The 18,970-nt window shown below is 33.0% G+C and overlaps 1 protein-coding gene across 1 annotated transcript in view; it reads left to right on the top strand.

Moving 5' to 3' along the window:
* Nucleotides 1-8,985: 8,985 nt before the first annotated feature.
* LOC149537903 (nicotinamide adenine dinucleotide transporter 1, chloroplastic-like) overlaps nucleotides 8,986-18,970 on the top strand; it is a 90,808-nt gene continuing 80,823 nt past the window's right edge. Inside the window, exon 1 of the mRNA XM_089799315.1 lies at nucleotides 8,986-9,668. Coding sequence (XP_089655441.1) covers nucleotides 9,593-9,668 — 76 coding nt within the window. The 5' untranslated portion in view covers nucleotides 8,986-9,592. The remainder of the gene's footprint in view (nucleotides 9,669-18,970) is intronic.

The following is an 18,970-nucleotide window of genomic DNA, read 5'->3' as shown; positions in this document are numbered from 1 at the left end:
TGCCTACCATCTTTGAGTTTTGTGCTTTGACATATTTATGAGGAGTATATAAACAACTTACCTCTCCTTTTATGAATCAACACATAAAAGGGAATTCAAGTCTCTACTACAAATTTTCATATCAAGCTTCCTACAATGGATCTCAAGCGTTCCAAGGCATCTCTTCAAGATAATCTTCTCCATGGATCAAGCTTCTTTCCTTCGACGTAGGCCAAGTGAAGGAGTACACTATCAAGAAGAACATCTTTGCATAAGTTTCTATTCAAAAACATCCAAACATTCAAGTCTTCAATGCATTCACCCTCTCTCCATCAAGCATTTTGGTAAACTACAATATCCATGGTGCAAGGCTTATATTTTCATGATTTCCTTCTAGGTTTTTGTGTAGAGTCAAATCTATTGCATTAATGCTTCTTATCACATTCAAATAAGCATTGTGTCATCAAGTTATAAGGTAATATATGTTTCAAATATTTAACTTATATTTCATACCAATAAAATTTCCTTTCAAGCATATTTCATTTTATTTCAAGATTAATTCTTTAACTAGAATTTGACTAAGGCAAGCCCTATTCTACATAATAGTTTCTCTCTTTTATGTATGCAAGGATAAGTGACGCTGATACTATGATTAGATATGGAAAATTTAGGAGCTTAGTTATAATTTGCAACTTGAACTGTCATAAAGTGAAAGGAACACACTGACCTAATCAACCTAGCCCCGGGAAGATGTTCAAAGTTACCATATTCCCAATATTACCATCATCCCTCCAAAATAATATCAAATTAATTTTGCAAGTCAATTACAACTTTTAGACTCTATTTCTAGTAACATAATTGGTTTGTCTACTTGATTTCAACCTATGCATTCTAAAATCCATCTTATCTTTCTTTCCAGTCTTTAATCTCACATTGTTTAATAAAATTTACATGATTAGCCCTCCATTAAAGTGAAGGATCACTACACCCACTTAATGCTTAACTCCTCTTAGGCCTAGAGAGTCATATTGCTTTCAATGCATATAGGAAACAAGATATAGGATCATAAATTTACCTATTTGACCTAGTGATTCCTATTTCTTATGTTACAACTTCATGCTTTCTCTTCAATGCAAATAATAGATTGCTTCAATCCGCCTTTAGACATTATCTTCAACTAGGCTTTTTATCCATCTCCTTGTCTTGATTGTTGCTTTTTTTAAAATTTCATTGTATGGTGGGTGGAATGACATATGACTCACTTACATCTATGCTTCTGCATTTTGTATTCCCATACACTAGGGTAGTTACATTGATGTCCAATATTTTGAAAAGAAATGGTTTGAAGGTGATTGAGGTGATTTGCTTGCCACAGTTTCAAGAAGTTTTTAAAATGAAGATGAATTATGTTTTATTTATTTCCATGTCTTACTTTGAACGTATGTTGAATAATTTGACAATGTTATTTACCTCCCAATTATCCACTTCCTCTCATTGTGATTTGTATACGATTTTCTTACAAATGTCATTTTTTTTATGGGCTTTATGTTTTAGGTTCTCTATAATTTTAGAACTATTATTTGAAAAAATATTTTCCCATTTAAAGTATCAAGAGGACCCCAAAAGTTCATGATATATGATGCTATAAAATGTCTTCCATAAAAAATCCCAAGTGCTCTTCATTTAAGGCTCTTCTTCTAGGTTTGGTTAATGTATTTCCCCTTACCTCTTAAGATAAACCTATCTAGGAATGAAAAACATTTTTTCTTGTTTATCTAGATCCCTTTGGCTTTTAGTTAAAAATAATTTTATTTTCCATTATATTGGACATGCAAAGGCCTCCAAGATGGAGCAAGATTTTGGTCATTGAAGCCTTTTGTTAAAGTTTATAGTTAGATAACTTTGGATGTGGAAGTCTTTTCTAGGGTGCTTTGATTTTGACATCATTGAAACTTTTCAAAGCATACTATGATCAAATGATTGGTTATCTTGATCTATTAGTAATTGCCTTATATGCCAAGTACATGTATACAACTTGTGTAATGCCCCGCCATGTGACCCAAAAGAAGTTAACTTAAAGTTTTACTAAGTTTGCCAAACTTTTTTTTTTAAAAAGTTAAAGAAATAACATAACAACAATAGTTGTAACATGGCAGAAGCAATTAACATTCTCATAAACACATACCATAAAAAAAATTATAATTCTTAAGGGTCCCACGATGTTGAATCACATTTAAGTTTAATTTAATAATAAATCTAATATATAATAAATCCACGTCAAATAATAATATACCAGTATGAAATCATTTACATAATATACAATTATATATGATGCCACTTGGCAATAAACATAATGCACAATCATCCACTATACAGGTCACAGGGTATGAAAGGCTGAAATAATATACATCATGAAATAAATTACATCATCTCTTAAGATCTTATGAAATCAAATACAATACAATAGTACAACCATCCATCATAGAAACACAAGAACATATAGAAAGGAACATCTGCACAAACACATCCAACAGTGGCATCTGACGGTCAAATCTCAATGGTATAAGAAAAAGCACTACCACCCAACCTCGTGGAACCTAAATGGCCCACACCCATTGTGTTGAGGAGATAGTCTCAGGTTCGAAACATGATAACAAACTCAAAAGTCAAAAACCAACATCTAGGTTCAAGGAATCACTTGAAAGCAAACTATCTCAAAGGGTACCAAGACATAAGTATCAAGTAATCCTAGAGGCAACACAAACACGTAGAAAATCTACTATGCAAGTGGGCAAGTGGCATCACACGAATCAATGGTAGAGTTACCCTGGCAGTCTAACTTAATCCCGACCCCCTAGTGACTCTATGTGGCACTAGTATCCTTTTGTACTAACAAGGCATACTAACGATGCATGGTCACAACCAAGCATCCTCTCTACTCCCATCCTCGTATGTACTAGCACTCGAGGCATGGGCGAGGAAATACAAAGACTCTTATTAAGTTCATTTTATTCCCATTTAGTGTAATTTTTTCACTTATTAAACAACTTACAATGGGTTACCTTGACAACCACTTTGGGCTCTGACCTCCATTGCAAGCCACTTCTCGACATGACATATAGATAACCTACCCTAAGCTCAATAAAATCAAAAGATCACAAAAGACCACAAACCATATATCAGTTCTTAAACAAGCAACTGACAAGTATTGAATAACACTGATAATAATCACATATTCCACCAATACAATCATCCTAACATGACTGATCCCAAAATCAAGTATACATAAACCAATCCATGTCATAACATGACATCACCAAGAACAAATCATACAAACACCTCAGTCCTATACAAGCGACTGAAAAGTAATCCAAATACAATTGATCGATGACTCAGAGGTTATATCAGATAGGTCACACCATTCACCTCAATTTCATACAAGAACATTGGAAAGCAATAACAATCAATGCATCAAAAATCTCATAGAGCATACCAGACACATTACCGTGGTTGAGTATAAAAGATCGAGATCAAAACATCATCATGACATCACAAGACATAACTCTTGAGCCTCTGGTAAACATCCTGATAGGCCAAAGCTAAGTCAAACCCGAAGACCCCAACACTAGTAAATCACATGTTACATAAAGTGCATACAAAAGTAAATCTCATAATTCATTAGGTTTTGAAAACCCTAAAGTTCAACATTTACTAAAAGTTTTCAGATTAAATCACAGACAATTCTATAATGGAAATCAATTTTCTCAAACAAGAGTTTCAACCCATAGAACTTCTAAAAACAGGAACACAACTGACATGAAGAAGACATGAATTCAAAGAACGAGCAACTACTAAACAAACCAACAAGATCCTACCTGGATATGATGCTAAAACAATGAATGCACGAACATGCAAGAATCTTCCTTTTCTTTCGAAAACCCTCTTTTTGAAAATTGGCTCTTCCAAACCTGTGTATCTAGAAATGAGCTCTAATTTCCTTAATAAAGAGTTTTTCCCCCAAATCAAGGCTTTGATCATGCAATCATGTGAATACCCTTTGTCTTTAATTACTATATTTTAAATTTCATACACACTTTATGGAATTTAATCAAAATAAACTTTATTAAATTAAAGCTTTCTCTCCCTTATTAAATCATGCGACATTTTTAATATAATATTTATTAATTTAAATAATAATATTATTTAGAGTTTATTAAAAATAAAACTCTTAAATAAATTATTATTAAATAAAATAAATATAAATACGCCTAAATTATAACTTTGATCAAATCTTTTAAATTTAATTCTTTCATGCACATTTAAAGAACTTTTTAATTAAAATATTCTTCTATATTTTCTTTTCCTCCACTTATTAATTAGTGTAAGTACTATTTAAAGCATAGTTTATTATTTAAATAAATAAGAATAATTAAAACTCATTATTTAAATGCAACTCTAATTTAATAATTATTAATTAAATAATCATAATAAAACAATATTAAATCTTTAATCTTTTAATATTTTAATTCTATATTTATCCAACTTCTTAAATTAGACTTTTAAAATAAATATTTTAAAAGTACATATTTAATTAATTTCTAATTAATCAAATAACATCATATTCTAATCTAGGCAAGAGCCTACAACACAACAGTGAATTGTGAGCCTCTTAATTAGGAGATCTTAGGTTGAACCTACTCAAGATTAACTAATAATTAAAATAATTAATCACAATTAATATTAATAATTAACCTTGGCTTTGGCCTCTTACTAATAATTTTTTTTTATCATATTCTAATCTTTCTTTAACCAATTTTCTAAATTTAGACCTCTACTTTAGACTTTTTATTTAAATCATAAATTTAATTAGTTTTTAATAAATCAAATATTCACATATTTTAATATTTTCTTTTTAATTAAATAATATTTATTTAGAGTTTATTATCGAAATAAAACTCTTAAATAATAATTATTAAATTAAATATATATAAATATGCTAAAATTAGAACTTTAATTTAATCTTTTAAATTTAATTCTTTTATTTAATTATTTTTTAATTAATTAAATATAATTAAATATTGAATTTTCTATATACAATTTTCATGCAACAACTTTAAGCAATTTAAATTAAAATATCTTTATTGAATTAATTTTCTTTCTCACTTTAATTAATCATGAGACATTTTTAATATCATATTTATTAATTTAACTAATAATATCATTTACAGTTTATTAATTAAAATAAAACTCCTAAATAAATTATTATTAAATTAAATACTTATAAATATGTAAAAATTAGAACTAGAACTCTATCTTTAAATTTTATTCATTTATTTAAATAATTCAGGAGACATTTTTAATAATATATTTATTAACTTAATTAATAATATTATTTAGAGTTTATTATTAAAATAACACTCCTTATCATTAAATTAAATAAATATAAATACGTCAAAAATAGAACTTTAATAAAATCTTTAAATTTAATTCTTTTTTCAATTAATTAAATATAATTAAATATCAAATTTCTTTATAAAATTTCCATTAAATTATTTTTTAATTTGATTTAATTATAACAGAAAATCACCACATACACACAAAACAAAAAATGACAACTCAATTGAAGACAAAGAACATAATCAAACTCCAGGGTCAAAATCATGAATTCACGTCACTTGACAAATTTGGATGGGTAAACTAACTCAGATACTTGTCCTATTTTCTAGGACAATTGGCTTACGATTTAGGATTTGGACTCAAGAGCCCCACTTATACCATTGAAATATTGCGATAGGGTACGCTCATCCTGGCAATTCAGGGAAGTTGATACTCAGTACCTACAATCTACATAAAATCCATGCATGTACAAACACAATATTCTAAACTAAATGAGCAATGGCAGGGAGTGGTTCATCGTGTAGATCCCGACTAGCAGGTGACTACGACTCCCTTCCTCAACCGCATTAGAAATGTCAAACATAGAGAAAACATATACGCACACCATACACATGTGGGTATGGAGTAAGTATCCCTAAAAACTGCATAAAAATCATTAGTCTAACTAACATTATTCAATAACTGAAATAATTGGCACTAAGTACCTCAACACACACACACACACACACACACACACACACACACACACACACACACACAATATATATATACACACACACACACACACACACACACATATACATATACATATATGTATATATATGTATATATACATATATGTATATAAATAAATATGTATAGATACATATGTATATACATATACATATATGTATGTATGTATATACATACATATACATGTATATGTATATATATCTATACATATACATATATGTATGTATATAGATATACATACATATACATGTATATGTATATGTGTATATATCTATACACATACATATGTATGTATATGTATATGCATATACATATGTACATATATATGTGTGTATATATATCTATACATATACATATGTATGTATATGTATATGTATATACATATGTACATATATATGTGTATATACACACATATGTACATATATGTATGTATATACATCTACATATACATATACATATGTATGTATATGTACATATATATACATACATAAATACATACATATATATATCAATTGAATATGAAATACAATTAATCAATTCCGGTAATCCAACACCGCTAATCATAAAAGATAACAATAGAATAGGCCTAAAAGAATGCAGTCAAAACAAATTAAAAAAGTCAAGTAGTGGTAGTCATTACAACTTGTCTAATTTAACTAAATCTAGAAAAAAATTAAATGTTAATTCTTAATTTTGATTTATTTTTCATTATATTAAGGTGCTTACTAATTGTTAATGCAGTGTGAATTTACTCTCTCTCTCTCTCTCTCTCTCTCACACACACACACACACACACACACACATCCCATATCTTTATCTCCCCCTCTTTCATTGTTGCCCTATTTCTATCTCCCCCCACTCTCTCCCTTACACACACCCTTTTCTATTTTACAAGTTATATCAATTCCATCTCTCCTTTATGTCCTTATTTCATCCTCTTTACATCCTCCCCCCCCTCTCCCTCTCTCTTTAAACCACTATCTTGCATTCTATCCCCATCACTCCCTCCTCTTCTCCTCTATCTTTAACACACACACACATACAAACACTTGCATGCATTGTATGTTTTTTCTGCCTATCTCTCCTTCTCTCTACCTTCTCCTTGTTCATCTCTCTTCCTCTATCCAAACCTTTTTTCCTTATCACATTTCTCTCCCTTTATCTCTCCCTGTCTCTTCCTCTCCCCCTCCTTTCGTGCTCCTTTCCATTTCTCCCCATACCCCTTATCTCTCCCCCCTCCCCCCTCTTATTCGCTTCTAAAATATGTCTATTTCTCTCTCTATTGACCTCTATTCTCACCCTCTTTTCATCTTTATCTGTCTTTTTCTAATTCTTTTTTCCCTTTTATATCGTTTTACCTCCCTCCCTCTCTCCATATCACATAATACTCTCTACCACAATATATCCCCTCTCCTTTATAGATCTCTCTATTAATTCGTCTATATCATCCCCACTCTCTCCCCCAAACATATCTATATCTATCTCTCCATATTTCTTCTTTCATCTATCTCTTTATCTCTATATTTCTCTCTAGTACTATATCTCTCCCTCTCTCCGTTTCTCTATCATTTCCTCTCTTTGTTTCTATTTTTATATTTCCATCTCTCCCTCCCCCTTCTCTAGCTCTCACTTTATTCATTTTTCTCTTCCATCTCCATCTACTCCTCTCTCGATAAGTATGATATATTTTCCAGTACAAGTCAAACTATGATATTGCTATTGGGATTTAACTGTGTAGTTTTTGAGTCAAACTCATTGACTCATATTTAATGAGTAGTGATTCACACATGAATCCATCTCTCATGAGAATAAATGGAGCACTTAACACTCATTGGATCTAGGGGATGCTCACAGAGGTGAAACACCAAGACTTCTTGGGAAGTCACCCATCTCAATACTACTCTAGCTCAAGCATGCTTAACTACAGAGTTTCTACCATGATTAAACCCACTTTGCTTGTAGCCCCATTAGAAAAACCTTCACCAAGCATTGTGCCTTATGAACCATTCATTAGAAAGCCTCTTAAGCTCATCAATTGATAAGTAGGAGATATTTTCCACAACAAGTCAATTTGTGATATTGCTATCATGATATAACTATGTAGTTTTTGAGTCAACCTCATTGACTCATATTTCATGAGTAGTGATTCACACATGAATCCATCTCTCATGAGATTAAATGTAACACTTAACACTCATTGGATCTAGGTGATGCTCACAGAGGTGAAGCATCGGGACTTCTTGGGTGGTCACCCATCCCAGTACTACTCCAACTCAAGCGCACTTAACTACAAAGTTTCTTACATGGTTAAACCCACTTTTCTTGCAACCCCATTTGCAAAACCTTCACCAAGTGTTGTGCCTTATGAACCATTAATTAGAAACCCTGTTAAACTCATCAATCGATAAGTAGTAGTTTTTTTCCATAGCAAGTCAAATTGTGATATTACTATCATGATTGAACTCTTGCTCCTCCCCCTCTGTCTCTCTCCTAAACATAACATGGGCATGTTGGTAATGAAACTTGAATATCTTATCATTTCAAAGATTTTATTTTAGTTATGATTGAATCCTTGCAAATGGATGCATAATTAATTAGAGACAATCACTTTTCCATTGAAGCCATTATTGTGCAATCAACATCATGACCTATCAATTGACATGCACTTTACACATTTATGCAAAAATAGACCATACTTTTCCATAATTAACTTTCCATACTTCTTCGACCATACCCATTACACACTCATATACAATTGCTGATTTAATATCTACTATTATAATATAGATAAACGTGGAAAAATGGGTACTAACTAAATATAAATCACAACAACGTGTGAAGATAGCTACAAATGACACTTGATCCCTTTTTCAAACTAATTAAAAAGTGAACAAATGAAATGTGTGGCATTTATATTTATTCTTCTTTAATTTAAAAGAAAGGGATCAGTCGACTTCGCGGATTCTGTCCATAACAAATTCCACGTTTATTTGACTAGAACGGCAAAATTGGACTTTTCTCATCACACCTGAGAAAGAAACCCGACGCCGTTAACGCTAACGCCGTCACATGACATCACCGTCTGTTCACGTTGGTTTCAACGGCACCATAGGATTTTGTTATCGAATAATAGTAATTACAGTACATTAGAGGAACAAGGAAGCGGAAGCAGAGAGCAATTTGGACAAGGAAGTCTGAAAATAAAGTATTCACATATAGTTCAGATTTCCTGTCCTTTTCATTTTTTATGGGTTGCAAGATTGTGAAAGTTCATGGTCACGACACCCTAATTTGACTCTCCCACTTTATGACCGCCGATTGTTCTTGAATTCATCTCAGAGGTGCTGCTTTCGAGTACCCAGAAGGCGCGCCTTGGCCATGCTACGCCAGATCGGCGTGACGTTCCTCTGGAGAGAGGCGCCTGTAGTTTCTCATTTCCATTGTTTTCAAGATTTAGAGAGATTGTTTTATTCTTTCGTAGTATATGAAAATGACGGGACAAAATCATGCGCACGGTAGCAGAGAGCTCCTTTGCAATGCCACCGCTGGGGCTGCTGCAGGTTAGTTTGAATGTTTACCCCTTATCTCTAATTTAATTTAATTTAATTTTGCTGTATTCCTTCAATGAGTTGTAGAACAATCGTAAATTATAAGGTTTTAATGCTATTTTCGCTTGGTGTGCATTGTTGGAAACCTTGCAGAATCTATTTATAAAATTATCTCCCATTTTTAGTTGAATTCGCGTTTCTCAGGTTTAATTTGTATATGCTAGGTTTGTTTCTGATTGATGAATTTTCACTGCCGTCCTTACGTCGGCTTAGATGCCCGAACCATATGATATATCTTTCCTCAAATTCAATCAGGTTGTTTGGTGTATACCACACCCAGAACACCCAGAATTGGATTGACCCAGGACTGTTCCCTTCAAATTTGTCCAGGTCTTATGCAGTATAGGCCTGCTCTGGTACACTGCACCGAAAATTGTATGTGGTAGTCTACCCGATTCAATGTTTAATGTCTGTGTAGACAAGCATGTAGCACGGGGACTAGGGATTTGAATGCGTCTCTCTACTAGAGAATCCCCATTAAGTTAGTACTTCGAGACAAATATTTACTTGTTAAATTCGCAGAAGAATAGGAAAATATTATCTTTAATGTAATTTTCTTAAGGTCAATTTTTATGTGTTAAACTAGAAGGGCAAGAAATCGTAAGACTTTGAGTTTGTGCTAATAGTGCTGGAATACTGGAAGAGTTCCAAGAATTATGAATACAGTAATTTTGTTTACCAACATTACTTGCAACAAGTTTTAGGAATTAAACCCTGGCGCTGCAAACTGTCTGTCTATTTGAGAATATGACGATGACAATAAATGTCATCTTTATGGGTAGGATTGTGTAGAATATATCATTAATGTGTTGTTCACTTGGTTATAGAAAATCTTAAATGTGTTGTTCACTTGATTATAGAAAATCTTATTAGGAATCAAACCCTAAGTGTTAGAAATTGTCTGAATGCTGCAAAAATGATGATGATCATATCTTTTACCATACCCAATAAGACTTATTGGAAATTTTGTGAACATCTAGTTCGTTTTATTGTAACAGATTCAAGGAGTTAAGCTTTTAAATCTTGAAATTATTTCTTCACTTGTGAAAATGACGACGACAATGGTTTGTAACTGTTGGATGAGACCTTGTAGAAAATTTTGGCAACACCTTGTTCCCTTAATTGTAGTGAATTTCAGAAATTAAATTCAGTACTCAAATTGTCCATCCATTGTTAAAAATGATGACAATCACTTCTTTTCAATGTCCTCTAAACGAAGTTGTTGTGTAAGACCTATCAAAGCATTTGAACAATGCAATTTGTCTTTAGTCTTGTAATAATGTTGGATCTAGACCTGTCATTGTTGATGCCAATCATCATAATTTTCTTATAATTGAGCCTCTCTGAGCTGAATTGTCGTGGCAAGGTAATGAGTTGTAAAGATTATATATCATTAAATTCTGCTGATTTCCCAATAATAGAGATGATTTCTTTTCTTCAAATTCCCTTCCCTAAATCCTCAATTGACTTAAGTTCCTCAACAGTAGAAGAATTGACCAGAGATTCTGCTGGTTCATTTTTTAGAGGAACAAAAAAATGGTTTACCTAGTTATTGTTCTCAGGATAGAAAATTGTTTCTATTTGTTATAATATTTTTATTTTTATTGTTGTTGATGATGGTGGATCTAAACATGTTGTTGTGATGAGCTAGGAGATTGAGTAACATCAAAGAGAAACCTTTATTCAATTTCTTGTAATTCCTTTAACACATAATTACTTTTGTTTTGTTACAAGAAGTCAAGGGTGATGATTTTTTGTAGAATGTGTACTGAAATTTATTTAGACTTTGTTGAGTCTGGATGTTCTCCATGTATTAGTCTTGCTTGGGTTAGGTATAATTTGTGCATGCCTTGGTGGACTTGAATTTTGGAATTGGATGGCCAGTCATTTGAAATAAAAATCTTCAGCTAAGTTGCTAGTATGGGAATGGGCATGGGCACAGGTACAAGAACTTGGTATGTGAGTGAGGGTAATTTTTTTGGGGTATATATACATTTTTTTAAAAGAAATGTAAACAAATTGTTTGATAGTATGCTACTTCATCATTGATCTGTGCCAAATGCCAAAAATAAATGTTAAATGCGAATTGATAGTTCAGTATTTCAGTAAGTCCTATATGCCATATCATATATGTCTAGGTTCATGATTCAATTGAAAATCATTATAATTTCAAAATTGACAATCAAAAATAGCATTTGTCTTTTATTGTCAATGTAGTTCACTAATTGTCAAAAGAATTATAAAAAATACTCTATCCCTTGCATATTCAGCTGCTGAAAGTACAAGATCAGTTGAACCCAAAACAGTGCCACTTTCACTAGCTGCATCATTGTAGATATGTCATCGCCACCACCCATAGTGACTCTAGCAAGATGTTCAATGGTTGCATCCAAGTTGGTACACTCATGGGCTACATCCCAAAGCTTTGTTGGCCCATCCTTGTATTGGGGTTCCTGACGTCATAGAAAACACAAATTGGGATGAACATAGACCAAGTTTTCTGCCCTTTTTGCAGCCAGCTGGCTACACTTCACTAGTGGATAAAGGAGTGCACACTCCAATTCCGTTCAGCAGAGAAGAACCTGCAAACCGTTGAAATTGGAGAGAAAACCAACAAAATTTTAAAATAAAAAATGTAAAACAAATAAAATAATGTAAGTACTAAATTTTAAAGTAGAAATGGTAAAATAAAAATGTTAAAAAACTTACTTGTGATAGAATCTTGTTTGCAAGAGGTTGGAGGAACATAAAATCTTGACCACGGAGGTACCGCCACGTAGTAGAATCTATATTGGACTTGTCATTAACAATACAAGGAACAATACTTCTTCTTGAGATGAACAAGCCAAGTTCACTCTTAACGATGTCCTCCATTTTTGGATCTGAAAAAGTCTAGCAAATGCCCGCTTATACCCAATACTTTTGCTTGCAGTCTCCATGGCAAAGAAAATACTTTGGAGCTATAGTACCTAGGACATAGTGCATATGCAAGGAGGTGCAATGGCGTGGTTATCTTGTTCCAATGACAAAGAATGATTGACTCCACCCTTTTGAAAAGAGTTTCTTTGGGGCAATTATCACTTTCTCTTATTGAGTTTTATTTTCTCTATCATTGTGTCTATGCTGTCATAGACATCCTCCAAACATGGTGCATTTGAATCAATAAAATTGATAGGCCCGATGAAATTTTATGCATACTCCACATGAGTCCACGAATTGTCATCCAGGATCAATGACTTGACCTTTTGGGCCGTCTTTGAATGACTGCTTCCAAAACATCCTATTGATTTCTAATAACCATTGCACTTGATGCCTTCACCATTAGAAGTCGTCTCATAAAAATTATATGAGACACCAATTGGTTATGAGAAGCCAATTGGGTCTCAACAACCTAGGATCATGTTAGTAACACATTAAAAATACATAAATAACACATTGAAAATATGTAAACAACACATTAAAAATATTATAAAACTATATACATGCTGAAAATGCCATAAATAAAATAAAATAAATAAATTAAACTTACCTTCAACAATTCCAACCTTGAGAAAGTCCTGAAAATCGCTTGTGACATTTGGTGATTCGTCACGAACATTTGGATCTTCAACTTCTTGGTACATTTCTTTAATCCACACTATTTGAGTGCCAATTACTTGCAACAATGAGTTAAGGGAGTGTATGGTATCCCAAAAATGTGCTCATATCTTTGCTCAACTAAAGCACGTGCAGCCTTACGATTCTTTTGCATTATCCATAATGAGTTGGACCACATTGTCATGACCCACCATCTCTATGGACTCAATGAGGATCTTGGAAACGATCTTTGCATCTTTGATGTGCGCCTCACAATCAACCACCCTAAAAAACAATGCCCTTTTGTGGGATGCTGCAATAGCATTTATAAATGGATGGTTTTTGCAATCTTTCTATCCAAGAGAAGAGATTTCCACAATCCATGATTCTCAACATTAAGAGTTTTTGGATTTGATTGTGTTGTTATGCTCATCTTGATGATGAATTACATAGTGTGAATTGAAACGTTGATGATTTTTTTTTAAACACAATCGATTTCAGAAACTCTTAATGTTGATCTTTGTATCCATAAGAAATGATAGAAACTCACGATTCAATCCAAGAATCTCTTAATGGTTTTAGTGACGTCTCTACAAAATTCTTCTCTCTTCTTGATAAGGTGGGTACGCCTTTTCATACTTAACACTTGTGAAATCTAGATGTGCGCTATTGGTTGCCAACACCATTTCCCGCCAATATGGTGATCTCACCAAGTTGAAAAGAAGACCATTGGCATAGATGCAACATGCAATATTTTGTTCTCAAATATCTCTTGCTTTTATTTTAAGTGCCTTGCACAATGGACCTCTTTTGTGGGTGTCAATTTCTACTTCATTTTTGTTGAGGGTATTTGCAAGAAGGGATGTTGGGAGGCCATTACTAAGGCAATGGGTAAATTTATTATTATTTTTTGCAGAAGGATGGGCTCTTAATATTGCTCTTGCAACCATTTTATAAACTTCTTGTTCTCGTCTATCTTGCTATTTGTTGAACAAGTATCCCCTTCCATTCTGGGTTTGGGCCTTCATACATTCTAATCCCTTTCCCAGAAGGATGAATAAAGGGAAGTTTCACTTGATAATATGAGCCTTCAAAATTGATTTTTTTGATTGATAGCTTTTAAAGTTGATTTTACACTCATTGCAATTCCAAAAATGTCTCGCCCCAATCATTTTGGTATGCTCCCATTAGACAAGACACTTTATAATTTTTGAATCTTTGGTTTCCTTCCACACCCTTAGAACCTAAACTAGTGGGCATTTGTGCAATTTGATTTTTTTCTATTATAAGAAATTATACAATTTTAAATTAGAAAGTAATAAATAAATGCAAGCATGCAAGTGCAAAATAAATACCAAACAACATTATAACAAAGAGTTAAACTTGTTTCTTATTTTTTGTTTTCTTTTTGTTTTGGAAAAAAATCATCAGAGACTTGAAAATTTCTTTAAAAGACTAAAGAATAGGGTTAAGTGCTTACCTTCGATGCTAAAATCTCCTTTTTGCAAGCTATCTGACACTCCATGATCAATCCCCTTCAGAAAAAATAAGTTGCCCTTCAAAATGCCAAAATGGAGACAAAGTTGAGAGCAAAGAGAAAAAAAAATTAATATGTTGTAGGTCGTAATGGCCTCATATGGGCTAAATTGTGTTAAATTATGTTTTTGTTCACTTTGTTGCCCCTCTCCCCCCTTCCCTCTCCCCCCATTCCCTTCGTGGGTACCTTGTGGGTATGCCTGAATATTGCTTGGTTACACATAGGGTGCATCCCTAGTGCCCTAGGTGTGCTCTAGGTATGCTGGTGTATACCAATAGAGCACTTGGGATGCACCCTGTATGTAACCATAGCGTAATGGGTGTGTGAACCTGCACACTGTGAGTCCTCTGCATGTACTTTGTATCTGTCTTTTGTATGCAGGCAATTTTAACATTATCAATGGCATGGAGGATGGATTTGGAGGCTTTCAATAATGACTGGAACGGTGGTGAACATTTTTTTGGTACAAATTGGAGGAGGTTTTGGGTGTGACTAATTCCATTTGCAGAGGAAAAAGGACATGATAATTGTTTTGATTTTTTTATAAGTAAGGTATTTATTTAATCACAGAATATATTACATGCTGATATAGAGCTCAAGATACAGAAATAGATAAAGATGTTAGGCCATGATGGGCCCACAACAATAAAGATTGTCAACAAGACCAACCGAGAACAGAGGCCTCAGATACAAAGGTTTTTGATGTGGGCTGAATGAGGATAAATTATGCTTTCATTGGTCATTTTGTAATTGGTCATTTTGTAAGCAAAGTGTTAAATCTACTAAGAACTTGTTGCGAGCTTATCCGGTCAAAATCTTGGAGAGTCCTAGAGACTTTTTTGCAGAAGCTGTAATTGGACTGATTTAAACTTATTTACTAGAGAGGCATTGAACTATCAACTTGAAATCTCCATATATACTAAGGCTCAAAGTTATTGGTTTGGATCCAGGTATGGATGTGGGTGCAAAAACCTAGTAAGGGGAATTTTTTGGTGGGTTTGGATGCATTTGAGTGCATCTGTATATATATATATATACACACACACAAAAAAAAAAAAAGTTATAGAAATATACATAAATAAGTTATTTGATAGTATGATACTTTATCATTGATCAATGCCAAATGCCAAAGATAAATATTTAATGCCAATTGATAGTTCAAAAACATTCAAACAAGCCATATCATATTTGTGTATGTTCACAATTCCAATGAAAAACAATACAATTCCAAAATGTAGTTCATGACTTATCAATCATCAAAAGGATTACTAAAAAATCACCATTTATTGGATGTACATTTCAGCTGCTCTAAGTTCAAGATCGTTTGAACCCAAAGTGGGTCCACTCACACTAGATGCACCATGTGTAGGGATGTCATCATCATCATAAGCCATAGTGAGTCTAGTAATTATTATAAAGGGCTGTTTTAGGGTTTTATGGGGAAAAAATATAAAAACTGAAATCTGTTTTGTACGTGAAAAGTGCTAATGGGACCTAGATGCATATTTGGGTGCATCCACAGACTGTGGATGTGCATCTGGACCAAATCCGGCTGTGCATCCACATTGGAGGGGGGGGTTGTCGGTGCGAATCTGGTAACACAGGCTTGTAATATTTTCCTTGATTGAAAGAATGAGACTAAAGTTCAGCAACGTTGTTGGAGGCCCGTCCAAAATTTATGTACAAGTCTAAAATTCTTCCAAAGGGTTTAGCCACAACACTCCAATAGCCAACAGTGCTATGATTGCCTTTAGAGGGAACATTGAAGTAGAGAGTATGATAGTTGAAGTGGGGAAGATGATTGGAGCTTTGCTAATGAAGTCCAAAAGATTCCATTTTTGATAAAGTGAATCTTGGCACTGCTTGGATTCAGGATTTGTTTCACTTCGAAAAAAATGTCAGCAATTTCCACCACGACCATTGGAATTTTCTGGATCAAGGTGCTTTGGCAAAGTATCTTCAATTTGTTTTTATTGATATCAAGCTAAACAAATGGCATGCAAAAGAAAGGAAGAGCAGAGCACAATGTTTTTATAAGTAGGTTGTTTGAGAGTGGGCTAGAGTAGCAACAATTCCAATGTTGGGTACTAATTGCAAGACTCAAATGATTTTGAAAGTGTAACAACCACTTTTCTCGGGTGTTAACTAACAACTAACATATCAAAGAAATACAGTTATTACTTCTTTTTCATAGGAAGATAGTTATATCAGTTACGTTCATGTGAATGAGATTAATGGTTACAATCAGTTAAACGGAAATTTCATAATTGACAATTGAAAACACCATCAATGAATTTACTATGAAAATTAAAATTTACATACCTTGGAATTTGAAACCGAAATCAATCTAGGGATGCTTTTGCAAAACTCAGGTTAGTCCACAAATACCACTTAGGATTAAATGACAATTACTATCAAATACCACTATATCAATTAGGGCATCAATTACCATTGGATCATTTAGGGCATCACATACCATTGTATCAATTAGGGCATCAATTACCATTGGATCATCTAGGGCTTCTAATACCACTATGTCATTTAGGACATCAAATACCACTGTATCATTTAGGTTATTAATTACAATTGGATCCTCTAGGGCAATAACATTCGGTTAGGAAAATATGCTCTTATTCATTATTCAAATAAATGAAGATAGAGATAACAATCCATCTTATCTTCTACTCGTATAAACATCATAAAGGTAAAATACTTGTTTTCATCAAATGTTTGAATGCTTTTTTTTTCTTTGTCTGATGCACGCCCTAACATCTTGCGGAGAGGGGAAACATTGTCAGGGGCTTAACCTCCCAACCACAGACCTTAGACTTATCCCCACACTTTCTCTAACTAGAAAGGCCCTCCCTACTTGGAATAGACATGAAACACCTTGTCAGTCACTAAACATTCTGGTATTGAATCACACCACTCGACTTGACAATAGAGAATGAATTGGACATGCATGAGCTACTAAATGATTCCTTTAAAATAATAAATAATTGTTATGTCACAATTGATTCTGTTTCATGTTATTGCAGATCTCTCTCTCTCTCTCTCTCTCTCTCTCTCTCTCTCTCCACTTCACAGTCTTCCTTGGCCATACAGCCGGGTGAGTCCCAAGTGTTAGAGTAATCCAATTCTTTTGCTGAATCTCAGTTGGTGTAAGAATATCACATATTCCAGTATCTCACAGTTTTTATGACTTGAGGAAAGTAATCTTAAGGCTTGCAAAATACCATTCGATTCTGACATACAGCAGTATGTCAAAATCGAATGGTATTTTGCAAGCAGTAAAATAAAGATGTGTAATTATATCATGAACAGTTGGTCTTGACTCAGCACGGGAAGTTCTGACTTATTGAGAGCCTATTCAATGATATCAAACAAAGGTGAAGTACAACATTTCATGGAAATGTACCTTACTGCTGTAAATACAAATGCAGTAGTAATTGATAAAATAAATTATATGTCAATCAGATATGGGAAGCCGACCACATAACTTGGTAAGTTTTAAAGATAAAAGAGCCTTGGCTGGATGCTATCAACTAGTTCCTTCACGGGAGAAATTTCGAACACAAATCTCAGAGTGATTATCAATCACGACTTTCAGCAAACGTAATAATGAAAAGGAAATAACGTGATAAAATTTGCAGAGGTAAATTGTGAGGAAGGAGAATTCAATTCCCGTGTTCTTGGTTTCTCATGGCTTTTATAAATAAGAGGCATTTGATATATTGAAGGCTTCCAAGAAGTCGTAACTCATAAAGATTTAAAAGATTTGTCTTCTTGAATCACTGATATCATTTGCCAAGTGTACATTTCATCCTCTCAAAGAAAATAAATAAATATGGAAAAGAACTTGAAGGTTATAAATCAAAAGGATAATTTATAAGCATATTTATTTACTTGCACGTAAATATATTTATTAAGATGACATCATGTTAAATGTTTATCCGAAGTCGTACCTTTTAAATATGTATATCTGGAAGATTATTTTACCTTCTTGTACATGTATTTAAATGTATGTATTAAATAGATAAAATCTTGTATAAAATAATACCATGGTGTCACCTTATTTTTATATTTGTGTACGTACATAAATATTTATTGTATTGAAGTGATGAGAATGTCAACCATAAAT

The sequence above is a fragment of the Cupressus sempervirens genome, chromosome 9 (genome assembly GCF_028749045.1).
Source record: "Cupressus sempervirens isolate cs-2001-9-10 chromosome 9, ASM2874904v1, whole genome shotgun sequence".
Lineage (NCBI taxonomy): Eukaryota > Viridiplantae > Streptophyta > Pinopsida > Cupressales > Cupressaceae > Cupressus > Cupressus sempervirens.
This window is presented reverse-complemented; position numbering and strand designations above follow the sequence as displayed.